Source organism: Saccopteryx leptura, chromosome 13 (genome assembly GCF_036850995.1).
Source record: "Saccopteryx leptura isolate mSacLep1 chromosome 13, mSacLep1_pri_phased_curated, whole genome shotgun sequence".
Classification (NCBI taxonomy): Eukaryota; Metazoa; Chordata; class Mammalia; order Chiroptera; family Emballonuridae; genus Saccopteryx; species Saccopteryx leptura.
The window spans coordinates 12597261-12615077 of NC_089515.1; the positions used below are offsets into that span (position 1 = coordinate 12597261).

General features: G+C 52.9%; 1 protein-coding gene across 2 annotated transcripts in view; it reads right to left on the minus strand.

Annotated features, from left to right (window-relative positions):
* The window catches only part of LOC136384694 (pancreatic lipase-related protein 2-like), a 132854-nt gene that overhangs the window by 12615 nt on the left and 102422 nt on the right, over positions 1-17817 (minus strand). The window contains exons 1-7 of one of the 2 annotated variants that reach the window (XM_066355169.1): positions 8615-8714; positions 8287-8335; positions 5890-6044; positions 4255-4380; positions 2344-2478; positions 1576-1687; positions 677-796 (exon numbers count right to left, since the gene is read on the minus strand). In XM_066355169.1, the coding sequence (XP_066211266.1) occupies positions 677-796; positions 1576-1687; positions 2344-2478; positions 4255-4380; positions 5890-6044; positions 8287-8335 (697 nt within the window). In that variant the 5' untranslated portion in view covers positions 8615-8714. Of the gene's footprint in view, positions 1-676; positions 797-1575; positions 1688-2343; positions 2479-4254; positions 4381-5889; positions 6045-8286; positions 8336-8614; positions 8715-17817 lie in introns of those variants that run through there. The other variant, XM_066355170.1, reaches the window with a different exon arrangement.

A 17817-nucleotide genomic window follows, 5' to 3' on the forward strand; every position in this document is an offset into this window, starting at 1 on the left:
TATGAAACAGTAAAAATAAAGCCCACCTTTTTAGGGTTGTTACTATGATTAAGGAACTAATGTGTACAAAGTGTTCAGGGCTGCACATGGTAATCATCATCATTATTAAGGACATACCCTTTTATGGGCATGTTTCATGAGTGGTTATGTAAGAAAATATTTAAAAAAAATAACGTTTTTATTTACTATTTAATTTTTACATATTTTAGCATTTTAATTTATTGAAAATAAAAAAATCCTTCACCCATTTGATTTTAGAAGAAATAAAGGAATATATTTAATCTCTAATAACACAAACTATAACCAAAGCTTTCACAAAAAAAGTAGAGCAAAAAATTCAAAAATTAACTTTGCATTTTACAAGTATAGATCAAGCATCTATAATACATCTGCCTCTCTGGATAGTGGCAGGTTAGGGAAGGGTTTGAAGACTGAGCAGCAACCTTCCACAAGCTAGAGAGTATTTTTTGTCCTACCCAGGCCACAGGCAGATGGCACTGGCACTGTCCTGGCTGTTTATCTGTAGCTGGCACCCGGTTGGTGTCCCAGCCATTTCCGTAGTTAACTGTGTTGAACACCACCCCTGGCAACATATGTGTGTGGTGGGTGGTGGGGTACCTGGCCCTACTCTCCCCAGTTACAGCCTAGTCACCAAGAGGTGGAGTGAGGGACTCACCTAGGAAGGGGACAATGGGCGCAGCATCTGTGTGAATCACATCCACAAACATGGCATCAGATGAGTCCAGTCGGATCTCCTCGGGCGTGCCCTGGAAGCATGGCTCTGCTGGGTCCAGTCCTGACAGGGGGAGGTGACAGTGAGGCCATATTCTCAGATGCACCAGGTAGTATCCCCTGTACCCACAAGCTCCCTGGGGGTATCTGCCTGGAGCAGGGGTTGCCCAGCTCATCTCCAAAGAGAAGCAGAAGTTGGCATACAGGACTTGGGGAACCCCTATCCTTCACCTGGTAACTAGCCAGGTACTCTGAGCAAAAGAGACATTCATTAAACTGTTTGTAAATTACACACAAACCTGGCTGCCTAGGGGTCTGTGTCTATGTCTGTGTTTCCTCATCTTGCCTAGTGCTTCCTTCGTTTGTTCGTTCGTTCATTCATTCATTCATTGATTCATTCCCAGTAGTTACTGAGCACCTCCTGGGGCAGGTCTCAGCTAGCCTCTTTCATTTTCTGCCTCTGACTGGCACAGCGAAGACAATAAGCATTGGTGGAACTGATGAATTAGCATTAAAAAATCATTTCACTTGTTAAAAATCTACCCTACTCTAGCAATTATTATTATCCTGAAGTTATGGGTTTAATGATATATATATATATATATAACACATAAATATATAGTTATTAATATATAGTTATATATATTTATAAATGTTTTTATTTACAATCATATACTTTGTAGTTCACATGAAAATAAATGGGCAATTATTTCTTATTCTAAATCGGGCAGCACCTAAATAAAATCAGTTCCCGGAGGACCAGTAGGGGCGCCCTTGGCCTCGGAAAGTGCACGTGGCTGGACTTCCACCGCCCGCCCCGGGGCGGGACCCGGCGCCAGGTACCTGTGATCCTGCCCACGTGGCCCCCCAGCCGCCTGCCCGCCTCCGCGGCCGCGTGCGCGCCCAGGCTGTGGCCGATGAAGTGCACGTTCTCAAGGTCGTAGCCCCATTCATTCTGCAGAAGGATGGCGCGTCAGGTCGCCCGGACCCTGAACGAGGACGCGCCAGGGGACCAGGGATAGATAGGGGTGGGTCTCGGGAGGAGCGACCCGGCCGCAGGCCACCGCAGTCTCCGAGCCCCGCGGACCGGCAGATGCGCGGGCCAACAGTGCTGACTAGCGGCCACCGTGTCAACTGCAGGCCGCCTTGGCGGAGCAGGGACGGGCGCTGCGTGCTTCCATCCACCCCCGCCGCAAGGCTTCCTGCTCATCCCGGGCAGGGCGTGGGCCCCGCTGCGAGAGCGTGGGCAGTGGGCCCAGCTCTGGGCGCTCCGGAATAGACTTTCCAGAAGGCTTTCCCTTCTATGAGAATGAAGACCCATCTGCTGGTCTGAGAACTGTCGGGCGGCCCAGCCTGCTCTAGAATTCCCAGAACAGCCTGCAAGGAAGGCTTATTTCCAAAGGGGAAACGGAGCCTCAGAGGGGTTGGTTTGCCCCAGGCACCACAGCTAGGGATCTACAGGACACTCCAGGAGGGAGGAAGGTTGCAGCTTCATTTCAGGAAAAGCCCCTCTATGCTTCCAGGCTTCTAGGCCGACCCCCTGCCCACCAGTCCCCTGACGTCCCCTGCCTCTGCCCCTCCCCATGGGATGTGGCCCAGGCAGGGTTTTACCGACAGCCCCTGTACTAAGAAAGCCAGCTCTGCTCCCACGACTCGAATGTTGTGGACAGCCTGGTTGTAATCCGTCTTGGCCCCACGTCTCCAGTCCACACAGATGCAGTTCACCTCCTCAACTTTGAACATATTCTGGGGAGAGAAACACGAGGGAGAAACCAGGGTATTAACAAGTGCAGGTGACACACTCCACATGTAGGAATTCACACCCACCAAGCACCTGCTTTCTCTCAGAGCTTTAATATTCCCCCCACATGTCCTCACCCTCTCCACATCGCTATGAACTGGCTATCTTGTCCCCACTTAACGGATGTAGACACTGAGGCCTGGAATGGAGTGACTTGTGCAAGGTCTCCCAGATGATTATTGACACAGCCAGGTCAAAAAGATCACTTACTAGATCAGGGCTTAGCAAACTATTACTGGAAGGCCAGATCTACCTGCTCTTATAAACAAAGTTTTATCAGAACACAGCCACATGCATCTGTTGACGTATTCTCTCTCTCTGCTTCTGAGCTCTAGCGGAGTTGGGTTGAAACCATATGACCTGCAAATGCTGAAATATTTACTACCCGGTCTTTTACAGGAAGTTTGCTGACTATTGTTCTATGTAGTTGGAGCCACAGGGAAGCTGCTTTTTTGTTTCCAACAACGCATAATTGGGAGATAGAAGGTTTTGATGGAGGTACGCTCCAACTCTCCCAGATATATGCATCTTTTGTATTGTGTGGCATGACTATGGTGTACTGTTACCTTTAGGAGGGAGGTGACACATGGTGTCCAAGTGCTGGTACTGGCCCCTGAAGGGGACCAAATATATAAATGTCAGAAAGGGCCACTGTATATCTTGTGTTCATTTGGGGGTGCCCTGGACTATATCTTGGATTGAGGTGGCGAGAAGTTGGCTGGAGGCCAGGGCATTGTGATGGACCACGTCCCCCTGACCTTCCCAGCTCCAGGGTCACACGGCCTCCTTCTGGGACTTGCGGGCACGTGTGAGCATCCTAACCTCAAGAGGAGCAGATACCCTTGGGAGGCAGCTGCTCGGGGTATACCCCAGTGCAGACAAGGTTAAAAGCCATGCCCCTGGGGATGTCCTGCAGATGGAGTCTCTGGACACAAGTGGGGGTATCTTACGGACAGAAGACCTGGTTTTGCATTCTACCTCTGGATTTAACTCTGTGCAAATATTGAACTTTTTGTGCCTTAATTTATTCTTTTATAAAATGGGAACAATAACTATACCTTCCTCACAAAATTGCTGGGGGGATTAAGTGAGACAAAGACCGTGAAATGTCAACACAGAGTCAGGCTCATAGTAGGTACTCGAAAAATGGACATTACAAATAATAATTCATTACTCATATTCGCAATAGCTTTAGAACTGCACTGTGCAGCGTTGTGTCCACTAGCCACATGTGGCTAGTTATAATGAATTAAAGTTAATTAAATTTAAATTTTAATTCTTTGGTCACACTCACCACATTTCAAGTGCTCAGTAAGCAGAGGTGGCTAGTGGACAGTGCAGATATAAAACATCCACACCGTCCACAGAAAGTTCTATTGGATAGCAGAGCTTTTGAGGGTAAAGTTTAAGTTGTTATTTTTTTCAATGTCACATAAGGGTTTTGTATAAACCATCAGAGATAAAAGCCAGGTAATTTGATTCAGTCTCCACTTAGAGGACTTTTCTGATTGGACGCTCTCCTCTTTTCAAGAGGAGATGGCCGGCGAGCAGTCAGTGGGTCGGGAGAAGCTGACAATGGCTGTTTTTAGAAAGGAGCCATCTGTCCCTGGACTGCCTGCTTTCCCAGTCGCAGGGGCAGGGAGCTGCAGTGTTTGAATCTGGGTGCGGGATGCTGGTCTCACCAGGGAGCGGCCTGGTGAGGGAGGCAGGCGGGCCCCTACCTTGCACATGTCGGTCAGCCAGCTCTCCTCCCCCTTGTCTATGAAGCCATGGATGATGAAGCGCGTCTTGCGGCCCAGTTGGAAGTTTGAAGCCTCGACAGTGGCTAGGTCCGTGGCAGAGATTCGCTGGTTAAAGTAGAGAAGACAAATTTGGATGTTGGCCTTTCTAATTAGAGCCAGTTCTAGCAAGACTGAGGTCATAGGTTCAACACTCATAAAGTTGGGTCAGGCTAGAACAGGAGTTCCTGACATGGGATTCAAGGATGGAATTCAGGAAGTCCAAGTTCATGGACTTTCTAGCATTTCTGCTAATTATGAAATTGGGTGACAAGCCACAGTCATCATAGCAACACTCTGTCACCGATGGAAGTCACAGATATTTTCATGTCACATTACAGTTGTTACAGATGTCTTAGAAATAATTTCTTCTCATTACTATTTTAAGTGACAGTAGTAATTAGACCAACTCTTAGATCTTGTTATTTGGTGATATAATAATAAAGCAGCACATATATTACTATATCACATATTTATCTTTTTTAATGTTCCGATAACTGTTTTTTGATATAATGGCTTCCTTTTATAATCCCATGTGTTTTATTTTGTGTATTTAAGCACCTAGTCTTGAGAAGGGTTCCGTAACTTGCCCGGATGGTGGAAGAGGTCCCTGGAACAGAAAAGATGAAGGACCCCTGGACCGGAAGCACCGGGCATGAGGTAGGTGCCGCTCAGTGGGGCTGTGTGGGGCAGCTCAAGTGCATGGGGCTTGAGAACCGACTCCTGCATGCCAGGGCCTATGCAGGCCCCTTCACCAGCCCCATGGTCACCATGCCCCAAGAAGGATCCCAAGATAAAAACAGCCCAACCACCATGTCCAAGCAGACTCCCAGCTGGGGCTCTGAATGGGCAGTTTGTCACCTGGAATGCCACAGCAGCTGACCTCAGAGGTCTATAGACAGTCACCAGGTTCCCTAAATTCTCAGGGATGGACCTGTGAGCAGCCAGAGTCCCGAGCCTGTTCTTCCTGGTCCTGTCTAAGCACCTGGGGGAGCCTGTCCTGCCCCCACCTGGCAGGCCTCTGGGAACTGAAGTAGCTCCCAGGTCCTTACCTTCTCACCTTTGGGACTGAATGTGCCCTTTCCCCACCTGTCTTCTGGCCCCTCGGGAGGGCTTGACACCCTGCCTCTCTCAGTCCCTGAGAGGCTTTCCTCCTTCCACTGCCCAGGGCAGAAGACAGACCCACCAGGCCTGGATTTCTCCATAACTGTGGCTCATACCCACTTCCTCCCAGGATCAGGGTGCTAATGCCGGGAAGCTCTGTGCGCAAGTGCATGAAATGTGTAATGATTTATTGATGTCGCCCCATTAAAAAAATAAAATTATAATTAAAAAAAAAATACAGATCTACCTTTTAAAAAAAAAAAAAAAAAAGAAAAGAAATGTGTAAGTTTCTGGGCTGGGCCTCCATAGACCTCATCAAGGGCTCCAATCCTGAGAGCTAAGCTGGCTAACGTCAAGAGGGAGCACCACCCGGAACGTTCCACAGCAGTACATTTTTCCTTGGACAACTGCAGGAAGGTCCCAGGGTGGGCGCCCAGACCCACTGCCAGGGCGTCCTTTCATGCCCGCTCTTACTTGGTAGTTGTTCGGATTCTCATTCGTGTACAGAAGAAAGCGCGTGTCGATGTCCTTGGGGGCCCAGGGAAATAACTTTGAGGGTCGCTGGAAGATCCCGCCCCAGGGTTTATCATCAGAGAAGCAGCCGAAAGGTCCATAGCAGATCTCCCTCCCTGGGGCAGGGAGAGCAACAAACAGGACACGGGTGAGGTTCTGGAAAGGCGCGACGTCCTCCCAGCCACAGGGGGACTCTTCAGAGTGCAGCCCAGGGCCGGCCCAGGCCAGCGTCGGTCTCCACCTTGCTGGCAGTGCTCCCCAACTTCCACGGGGACGACAGCCACCTGGGCACTGGGGATGATGAATGTGTGTATCTCGTGTACCCATTCCCAGCCCTTCCCTCGGAGATTTTGATTCAGAGTCGGGTGGGGGGCAATAGAAACTACATGTTGAATGCTGTTTTAACCCTATCAGCAGGCTAATGTGCGGTGGCTGAGAATTCCTAAGGACCTTCGGCTTTAAAACTACCTATTCCAGGACGCCCCAGGTGACCCCTGATATGTACTCATCCAGCATCCGGTGTTTATCAAGTGCCGGCGAATTCTGGAGCATAGAGACGATGCTTGATTTGTCCTGACGTCCGTGTCACCCCCAGCGCAGACCACACACACAGCGGTCCCTCATGCCTGTTTGTCCAGCCCACATGTCCTCGTGTCATGTGTTTATTACACGCATTTCCCCCCAAATTATTCTTTGCCCTTTCAGATTTTCCCTGTTGCTTTTTGACAACAGCAGGGATGGTCTAATTTTGCATTATTTTGTATATCGTAAGGGCTCAAGACACACAGCCGATGACCCACATAACCACCGCTAAGTCTGAAGGTCCTTTCTCTAGTCCGCAGCATAAACTTTTGCACAGAAAGTGCTCGCTGAGATTGACGTGACCAAATCGGGGGGGGGGGGGCTCAGTGGGTCTTCACTCTTAGGTGTCCTCAACTCCTGAATAGATGGTGACAAATGTTGGCCATCCACTCAAAAACTAATAATAGTTAACACTGATTCTTTACTACGTGCCTGATACCACTATAGAGCTTTACGCACATTAGCCCTTTCAAGCCTCAAAACAGCCCACGAGTAAGGAATCACTCCCCTTTTACAGACAGGAAAACCAAGGCACAGAGAGACAAAGAGATCTGCCCAAGGTCATAGCCAGTGGTGGAGCCAGGATCTGAACCGGGGAAGATTAATTGGGAATAAAGCTAGGCGCTGAGGAGTCACGAAGACAAGTCAGGTACAAACCCTGCCCTGAGTGACATGAACTCTAACAGGGCAGCAGCAGTACGGGAAGAGGGGCCAGTCCTGGAGGAAAGGTAAATGCAGGGGCTCGAAGGCGGGGTTCAGACAGCGGGCTGTTAGGTGGATAGCGGGGAGGGCTAGAGGGTGTGGGCTGGTGAGTGGGGGGGGCTGGGGCTCTGTAAAGGGGTTTCAGGGAGCCTGCAAGAGGTGGGGTGGGGTGGGCCTGGGAGGTAGCAGGCACTCTCCTCTTGGGGACAGTGGACATGAAGGGGAAGGCAGAGGGTGGGGGTCAGGGTGGTGCCCCTGCCTGGGCAGACGAGTCTGAGGCCCGGGGCAGGCCCGGGAGCTGCCGGAAACGGGAGGGGGCAGAGGCTGGGCAGAGGGGAAGCCCCGGGGGAAAAGAAGGGTGAGGGGATGCCCACACTGAGGGCAGGAGGGCACAGCAGGTGGACAGAGGAGGTCAGGAGGCGTCAGAGAGGCCAGGGAGCGGCCGGATCGATGGGGGCCCTGCTCTCAGGAGCCAGGTCTTGCTGCACAGCCAAGATGGAAGCAAGGCCAAGAGTGGGCTGGGGACAAGCGGGGGGACAAGAGGGAGGGACTGTGGTGCAGAAGCAAGCCCAGCAGAAGCTGGAGAGCTTGGATTGGAGCTGGAGAGACAGAGATGGTAACTGAGAGGAAGGATGGACAGCGTATGGGCGAAGGAGTGGGTTCAAGTGACAGGCCTGCAGGACAGCAGTTCTCCGGGGGACATGCCCATGTGGCTTTAATCTACAGACATGCGCTTGTCCACTCAAGGGACGGAGGGTGTTGGGGGCCGTCCAGGGCGCCCACCCTCCACCTGGCCCAGCAGCCTGCCACGTCCTTCGCACCCCCCCCAGCCACTAGAGCCGTTGCAGGGGGAACAGGGCCGATGGGTCCCTGGGGTCATCTGTGTCCAGCATGTTGCCCTGTGTCTGCCAGCGTCAATACTCCCTGAATGGTGGCGAATGCTTTTCCTTGAAATAATGATAATGCTATTGATTATGATTAAAATAACGATGGTGATGCCTCTAACTGCCCCACCCAAAGGCCAGCCCAGGCAAGGTCGCTTTCTCCCCAAAGGGCTAGTGACAGCCTCCTCACCTCTGACTGTGGCCAGCAGGAGAAGGCCGATGGTCCAAGAGGGCAGCATCTACATGGATGAAAACACAGGCACAGACCGTGTGGACAGTCACCGAACCCAGTCAGGGCAGGCGCCTGGAGTGCACCGGGGACAGTGAGTGAAACAGAAGCCAGGGCCTGGGCCCCATCAGGCTGCCCCTCAAGGCAGGGATCCTGAGGCTGAGACCTCCCTGCATACGGGGAGTAGGGCACCTCTGTCGGGCCCCGGAATCAGGGTCCCCCAGTGCAGTGGCTTCCCCCGCCTCAGGGTCCTGTCCCTTGTGCAGCCCTGGCCCTGGCCCAGACTTACTGTGTGACACCAGTGTTCCACTCAGCCCACAGGTTGGCTGTGGCCTTTTATAACCAGGCTTTATCCTTTGGACTCCTTAGAGGAGAGGACAGGAAAGATAGAGATGTGTGCTTTGAACCTAGGTTATCATAAACACATACTGGGAGCAGGGCTATTTATAAAGTGAGATTCTCGGGAAGAAAAACTGACTTTGGGGACAAGAAAGGACCCAGCTGATGTGAATTTACAGGGTCAGGTGCCAAAAGATTGTGTTCTCCAGGCGATAACAGGGAGACATCAAGCCTCCTGTTCAAAATCCCTTCAGACAAGTGGTCCCAAGCCCGTCTTGTGGCGCCATAGTTATCTGCGGAAATGGGACGTCCGGAGACTGGCTGTTCTCGGCAAGCACCTGTTTAGGAAGACGTGTCTCTTCTGCTTTGGGGGTGAGGTCCGTGGAGAGCAGCCCTCCAAAGAACTGGGACAGAAAATGAAACCAAAGGCAACCCTGTTGACCCAGAAAGAATAAAACAAACACTGTTTAAAAATAGCTTCGTTCAGAAAAAGTGTAGTCTATTTGCAAAGCATGTCTGAGCCGCGTCTGCTGTACCTTGACCTGGAGATAAGCAGGTGGAGGTGTTTTCTTTCCTTCACTGCGGAGAGGAGGTCCTGGTGTACGGCTAGCTGCCGCTCTGCTGTTCTTAAATCAACAGATACGTTGATACGCCAAGGTGCATAAGTCTTGAGTTTAAACTTTGGCACGGTTTAAGGAGCTTTGACAAGTGTATACTACTATGTATAAGCACCAGATCAAGTTGTAAAACATTTCCAGGAGGTAGAAATTTCTTTCATGGTCCCTCTCCCCTCTCCCTCCCCCACCCTCTATGACAATGCTCTGATATCTCTTACTGTAGATGAGTCTAGTCTTGTCTAGATCCGATGGCAAATAAACAGAATCACGCAGCAGGTTTTTGAGATTCACCCACCTTCTTACACATCTCAGTAACTGGCCACTCTTCACCCCTGTGCCATGTTGATACATTTTGGTGTGGATGTATCCCGGTGGGTTTTCTCATTCTGCGTGGGTGGGACCTGCGGGTTCTGTTTAGTTTAGGACTAGCAGGAACCATGCCGCCGGGAACATTCGAATCCAGTACAGGTGCACGTTGGTTGGTGGACACGTGTTTCCTGATGCAGGTTTATTCCCAGGAGTAGGACTGCCTGGGTCCTGGGGTCTGTGCCTGCTTCGCTGTAGGAGATGCTGCCTAACACTCTTCCCAAGGGGCCACACCTGTGTCAACTCCCACCGGCCGTTGGGCGGGAGTTCCGGAGCTCCACATTGCACCCCTGCCCTTTGGTCAATCCCAGCAACACTCAGGTTGCCAGCAATTTCCCGAGGGGTTCAAGAGTAGAAAAACAGCTTCTTCAAGGCTTGTGAAACAGAAAGGGATGAGGAAGCCTGAATGGGTCACTTATACCTGAATACCCAAAGCCTAATGTCGCCCTGCTGCCCCTGGAGGTGTCCAGCGGCTGGGAAGGGGATCGAGTGGAAGGCTCGTAAAGGACCCCACTGAGGAGGCTGGGACGGTAACACTGGGCTGAATGGAAGCCCCAGACCCATGACACTGGGCCAGTGGCTGCCCGTCGCTCTTGGGAAAGCCCCAGCTCCTTACCATGGTCCTTAGGGCGCCATGTTTCCTGGACCTTGCCTCCTTCCCCCTTCCCCGTGAGTCCCTGTCCCTTGTGCCCCAAACTCCAGGCACACTGGCTGGGCTGCCTTGTGAACTCTTAAAAGTTCCCATCTTGGGGTCTCTGCATATTGTTTCCTCTTCCTGAGATATCCTGCTCCTTCTCTTTCCCTACTTAAGTCAAAGTTCTCTCCCAAGACTCAGCTTAGATGTCACATCCCCAAGTTGCTCCCCCCCAGAGGAAGGCTGGGCACCCCTGCCACAGCCCCCAGGAGTGGGACAGGTTTTCCCGTAGAGTCTTATCCCATTCCTACTTTTCCCCCATGGAATGTCTCCCAGTTGGTAATTATATCTCAGTGATTACTTGTTTAGACCTTGCCTTGGGAGCGGGGTCAAGGTTTGTATAGTCACTCCTGTGTCACCAGAGCCTGGCACAGCACATGGCAGGTACTAGGTGATCAATAAACATTGATCACTGTTGGCTGAAATATTGCCGGAGGAAAAGATGGGACCTTGGAAGCTAATGACTCACAGGGTTGGTGAGCTGGATCACTTCCAGATCTCTCCTGCCTTATCCTCCCTGCCCTGTGCCCCGGGGATGCTTCTTTGGCCTTTCTGCACTCCTTGCCCTTGGCCTTCTGGTTGGGTTTAGCCAATGGCAGGCACTTCCGGGAGATCAGAGGGGAGGAGAGGGCAGTTAGAGTATCTCTGCCCAGGACCCCTCCCTTCTGCGCTGTGGTCAGGCACTGTCTGCACCAGCTCCTGAGGACAGCAGCTCCTCCCAAGCAGCTCTCTCCCATGGCCCCAGCTCCTCTGTGATTCTTACCACGGCTCCCTCCCTCCAGGCTTCATGGCACAGGGATATCAGAGCTTCCAGCTGCTGCTAATCCCTGGGTGTGTCAGGACCCCTGTTGGGTCCCTTAACCTCTGTAACTAGTTCCTTTGATAAGCCTTTTGAGTGGACCATCTCTTTGCCACGGGGACCCCTGACTGGTGCAACTGGCCATGGGACTCCCCCAGAGAGAGGATGTGGTTCCGAGGCCGGTGGTCTATGGAGGGTGGGGGTGGGGGGCGGGATTCGCTAGGCTGTGGGCACCTTCCCTTTCTGACTTCATATTCCTAATGAGGATTTCTCTCCTTAGTAGGAAATGGTTTTGGATTGTGTTCCTCTTTTGGTTTTGCGAACCACACTAATAACAGCCGATTTATTCTGTGACTTGGTTGCCAAGGGCAGATCGTGGTCACCCCGTCCTTGAGGGACTCACTGTGGCAGATTTGTTCAATGTAAGGAAAAACTTTCCAAAGGTGAGAATCACTGGAAAATAGACTAGGGCTTCTTTGCTGGTGGCGAGCGACCCCTCCCTCAGGTGGGTGACATCACGACCTGAGCAGAGGGGGACGGAAGCCAAGCATCAGTGAGGGTTGATTAGGTGATCTACTTTGAAGGTCCTTTTCAAATCTGGGATTCTACAAGAAATTTTGGAAACTGAAACCCAGAGAAAAGACTTTACCTTTGGATTCAAACAAGTGTCACCCCATAGGAGCACACCATCCTAACCCGCATGTCAAAGAGAATAAATCTCCCAAGAAGATAAGAAATCACTCAAGATCATGAGAAATAAGCCGAACAAGCACATCTGGGGAATGTAGTGTCAGGACAGGTGGGGGCCGCGAGAGGGAGCGGAGCAGTAGCAGAGAATTAGGTGGTGTTGGTCAACAGGCATTCTGGGAGGAGATGGCGGTGATCCAATCGTAGCTCTTAGAGCTGTGACATGCTCAAGGAATAGAGCACCTCATTTATTTCCGTTTTACAGCCAAGACAACCGAGGTCCTGAAAGGTTAAGGGGCTTAGTTTAAGGGCAAAGGAAGAGTAGGGCTTGATCTTGGGGCTTCGCCTTCTACTGGGGTGCTGCTGCTCTCCTCTTCTGTAAGTCTCAGTTTGATGGCCTGTGAAATGGGTGGAATCTAGTCTTCTGATTTCAGAACATTGTCCCTGCACCAAGTTGCCCCCCCCCAAGGAGTACTGGCACCCCTGCCACAGTCCCCAGTCCCCAGTGGTCCTGCAGGGTGGCCCAGAGTGAACCCGTGGGGCCCCAGTCTGTCTCCCATTTGCCTTCCTATGGCAGGGCCAGCTCAGCTCCCCTGCCCTGTCTGCGGACCTTCGGTTCTGAGATTCTGCCAGTGGGCTGTCTTGGGAAGAAAGGGAAGGTCAGCACCTGTGGGAAAAGTCATTCGCTGCCACATGTTGGCAGGGGGCAAGGCCGGGGCCTGGGGAAGCCCGGCCAGGTGGCACAGCAGCTGCCCGGGGGAGAGGTAGCTTGGGTCCTCCGCCTGCACCCTGAGGCCTGCTGACAGTTTGTTTTTCTCCTTTAACATCTCTGTCCGTGTGTCCCCTGCCCTGGCCCTTGAGAGGCTGGCATCACCTTGCTCTAGGTCACTGCGTCTCCCCTCCAGGTCACCCGCCCCAGAGTTTCCTCCAGCCTTAATCCTGTGGGCGGCCCCCTGATGCCCTCAGATGCATGCCTCCTGTGTTTGCCCTCTCACTCATGTCTATTTCTATGGGGCTACAATGTGCAGGATGCTCTTCCAACCTGAGGGTATGACAGTGAGCAGAACACCCTCCCTCCCTGGCCCCACGTGGCTGATGGTCCCACGGGGCACAGACACTGATTGCCTACAAATACAGTGTGTCCGTAAAGTCATGGTGCACTTTTGACCGGTCACAGGAAAGCAACAAAAGATGATAGAAATGTGAAACCTGCACCAAATAGAAGGAAAACCCTCCCAGTTTCTGTAGGATGATGTGGCAGCATGTGCGCATGTGCAGATGATGACATAACACCGTGTGTATAGTGGACCAGCCCACGGCCATGCCAGTCGAGATGTGGACGGTACAGAGGAGAGTTCAGTGTGTTCTGTGGCTCGCTAAATTCGAATCCGTGACCAAAGTGCAACGTGAATATCGGTGCATTTATAACGAAGCGGCACCACATAGGAATAACATTACTCGGTGGGATAAGCAGTTGAAGGAAACTGGCAGTTTGGTGGAGAAACCCCGTTCTGGTAGGCCATCAGTCAGTGACGAGTCTGTAGAGGCTATACGGGATAGCTACCTAATGAGCCCTAAAAAAATCTGTGCGAGCATGTGCTCGACAATTACACCTAAGCAAGACTACAGTTCATAAGGTGTTAAAGAAACGTCTCTGTTTTATGGGGTACAAATTGCGGCAACAAATGGAGCCCACATCGAACTGCACTGAATAGGTATGAAACTGGGAGAGTTTTCCTTTTATTTGGTGCAGATTTCACATTACTATTGTCTTTTGTTGCTTTCCTGTGACCGGTCAAAAGTGCACCATGACTTTACGGACACACTGTAAATGCATAACTGCCACTGAAGAAAGAGTACAGGGAGGAGGGCTCGAGCCCTGGCCACAGCGTTGGGCTTTATCTAAAGAGAATAACTTAGGGGTATTGGGTAGACAGGGGTCCAGATTTAGGTGGAATCCAAGCTCCTAAACCAGGCATACAAAGTTGCTCACTGTTACAGGTTGAATTATGTTCTGTCCAGAAAGCTATGTTCGGAGTTCCAACCACCCTGAACCTCAGGATATGACCTTATTTGGAGATAGGATCTTTATACAGGAAAAATGAAGTCCTAAGTGTAGGTCCTAATCCAATATGACTGGTGTCCTTATAAAAAAGGGACATTTGGATGCAGAGACACGCACACGGGGAGAAGGCCCCGTGAACGGGAAGGCAGAGAGCTGGGTGATGCTTCCCCAACCCAAGAAGGGGCCAAGATTGCAGCAACCCCCGAAAGGAGAGAGGCGTGAACCGGGGCCTCCTCACCGCCTCGGGAGGGTCCAGGCCTGCTCGCCCTCAGTCTTGGACTTCGCAGCCTCCAGAACTGTCAGAGAATACATTTTTATTGCCTGAGTCATCCCGTCAGTGACGCTTGGTGATGACGGCCTGAGCTGACTAACGAGGCCACCGTGTGGCCTCTGCCCCATTCATTCCTGCCACTCCCCGACCTGACATCCCCTCACCGAGGACTCACTGTTCTGGAGCGATCCTGCCCTTTCTCTCCTCTGAGCCTCTGTACCTGTGGTCCCCCCTGCCAGGGAGTCGGCCACCTGTCCATCCTCCCCTGGGACTTGCCCCTGAGGTCGCCCTCCCGGGTGCCCCCCATGCACCAGGCTCTGTCCCCCTCCGTCCCTCTTCTCCACATTTGCTCCCCCATTGCAGGTCCCAGAGCCAACACTCTGCTCCCAAAGCCTGTGACACTGGACGTGACTTCCACAGGCTCAGTCCCAGATCCTGGACGTGACTTCCACAGGCTCAGTCCCAGATCCTGGACGTGACTTCCACAGTCTCAGTCCCAGATCCTGGACGTGACTTCCACAGGCTCAGTCGCAGATCCTGCTCTCCACGGTGTCTCGGACCTGAGTGAACGCAGGGAAGCCGCTGATGGTGAACAGCCTCACCGCCCCTGGGACAGGCTCGGCAAGTGACCAGGGCAAAGAGAAACGATCTTTATCCTTCGTGAAAATGTGCAGTGTCATTAAAACGAAAACACGAAATTAATTCTCAGGGAAGTATCCATGCGGAGCCCAGGGAACTGGACTTGTGTTGGAGGATCATGAGCTACTATCACAGCAGGGCTCCCCGTGGGAATCACCGGAGGGCTCTTTAAAAAGCCCTGTGCCCTGCATTGTTCTTCAATGGGTCAGGGCAGGGCCTGGGGTTGCTCCCGCCCCCTTTTTCTTTTTCTTTTCCCCTTTAAACTCCAGGTGATTCAGCCAGGATGGCACTTGCTTCTGATAGCCACTGAGCATTGTCCCAGAGGGCAGGGCCAGCCTCACGCACCTTGCGGTGAGCTTGCAGGTCCTGGGTTGGGTGGGCACTAAGCCCACCTTAACCTGCACGACTTTGAGCCCAGGGACCCAACGTTCTGCGTTCCTGCAGCCTTCTTGTAGCTTTGGGTGTGGGGCCAGCCTGTGGCCACACTCCTGAGGTTGCCTCACACCCCTTTCAGTGGACTGGCTTCAGGATAGAGCCTTCTGTTCCTACTGTGCTGTTGATTCCTTTGTCAGAGCCTCAAGACAACAATACCAGGCTGGGCTGTTGTGCCCATTCCACAAATGAGCAAGCTGAGGCCCAGAGAGGTGGCAACCCCTTGCCCAAGGTCCCTGGGTTGACCAGTATCCTGATGGCCAGCTCGGAGCCTTTTTATATTGCTTTCAATGAAACTGAATGTCCCTCTGAGCTTTATGTTAAAAAACTGAATATGAATATGGCATATTTTCTTTGCTCCAAAGGCTGTATCCCTGTGTATTCTAAATAATGTGCCACCTTTGTTATTTAAAAACAAAACAAAAACAAAGCCCAATCAAACTGGCCCCATGTAGCCTCTGAAATCCGGAAATTTGACCAGATTTGGCTAAAGCCACATAGACACTGCAGGTGTACCCCTGAGTGACCGCAGAGAGCCCCAGCTCCCCACCTCCTAGGGTGACATGTGAGGGTCGGGGACGTTTGGGGCCGAGAGTGGCCTCTCCAGTGGTGTCGGGAGTGGGGCTCCACGGCCACGCCGGTAAGCAGCCGAGGCCCAGGCAGTGATCTTGGAAGCTGCTGTTCTCTGTCTCCCTGGCCGCTGCTCCAGCTGCACAGCTGATAGCGGGACTCATTGGAGTGAAGGGTCGTGTTGGGAGGAGGGAGCAGAGCCTGGCCCCGCCCATGCCAGCTCCGACTCCATGGGCCCCTCCCCTGCCCTAGAGCATATGGCCACCCCTGTACCATATGTAGTCAAAAGCCAGGTCACCCAGGTTGCAAGGCCCAGGGCAGCGCTTCACTGAGTGCTGTGGTGTGGCACACAGCCTTGGGGCTTCCTTCCTCTGTGCTGCGCACTCCTCTCAGTTTCCTCTTTTTTTTAAAATCATTTCCCCAAGCCATGGGCCATGGCTGACAGTCTGGGGAGTCGGTGGGACAGGCTGTACTCAACTGGGGAGAGGGGCTCTCTCCCTGTGGCCAACTAGTTCTGCCCCCTCCACTGTGGTCCTGCACAGCCCTCTCTCCTCCGGCCTGCACGCCTGCAGGGGCCTCCTCCACATAGATGCCCTCCCAGCCTGCAGTCTTGTCCACTGTGGTCCTGCACAGCCCTCTCTCCTCCGGCCTGCACGCCTACGGGGCCTCCTCGGCACAGATGCCCTCCCAGCCTGCAGTCTTGTCCACTGTGGTCCTGCACAGCCCTCTCTCCTCCGGCCTGCACGCCTACGGGGCCTCCTCCACATAGATGCCCTCCCAGCCTGCAGTCTCCTTGCAAGTCTTGGCCAAGAACCAATGCTTCGCAGAGCCTTCTCCATCTTTCTCCTTTGCTGGGCCGCCCTGACCTGGGACGTACTTTGCTGTCTGCACTGGCCAGGCAGCATGGCCAGCTCGTTCCTGGCTGGGCTCTCTCCTGCTGTGACAGCGGGAGCTCCTCCTCTCCGCTCACTCCAGAGCCAGCACTGGGCTGGTGTTTGGCAGTGCTGGCAAATCTACATTCCACTGAGCTCTTCTGCCAACATGGTGCTGCCTTGCCCAGGGTGTGGGTTCACGGCCAGTGCCGGGCAGAGCTGTGACCAAGGGGCCTCTGCCCTGGGCTCTGCTCACTCCTGCCCTGTGCCCCCTCCTCTTGTTATTACCTCTGTTCACGAAGGCTCACCTCATTCATGCCTGTCACGTGAGGCTCTTATTATAGTCACTCCTTTGATCCTGATAACATCTGTGTTCAGGAGCAATCTGTAGCTCGCACTCAAGTTTGACGCTTAGTAAACAGCTGACATGGTCAAGAGGCATGTCCGGCTGACAGGGTGGGGCCCAGAGGCGGGGGCCCTGGAACTGCCTGTGGGGTGGGGGCCTGGTGGCCAAGAGGGGAGACCTTTGAGGAGGGGGCGATCTTTCCAGTCCTGCACAGTCCCCCAGGGACGATCATGGGACAGACGGGGCCACCTTAAAGAACACTGTCCCCTCCCAGTTGAAAGACACCTGTACGGGTGGGGCCCACGGTGAGGTCTGACTGGCTGAGGGCCCCTCGGTGGCTCAGACCACAGAGGGACAGAAATGTCTCCCTTTCCCTTAGAAACGATTCTTCCTCAGTGCCTGCTCTGTCCTGGATATCGCCTGCTGGGCTGGCACAGAGAGGACCCTGAGGCAGCCCCGGCTCGCGGTGAGCGGGGGCTGGGAACCGTCCGTCCACTCTCTGCAGATGTGCCCACCACAGTCTCCAGATGCTGCAGCACCCTCTACCTCACCCAGAGCCGGGCCACCACGTGGTCCCATCACCACAGCGTTCACCGCCACATGGAAGCCACATCATACATAGCACGGTCTTTCCGAGATCCTTCAAGGTGATGGCAGAATCAGGAAGGAGCCCTGGCGTTGGAGCTAGGGGCCCGACCCTCAGTCCTGACGGGACACTGATTCACCCTGTGTGCCTGAAAGGCAAACCTGCCAATCTGAGCCTCAGTTTCCTCACCTCTGCGATGGGAGGCTCTG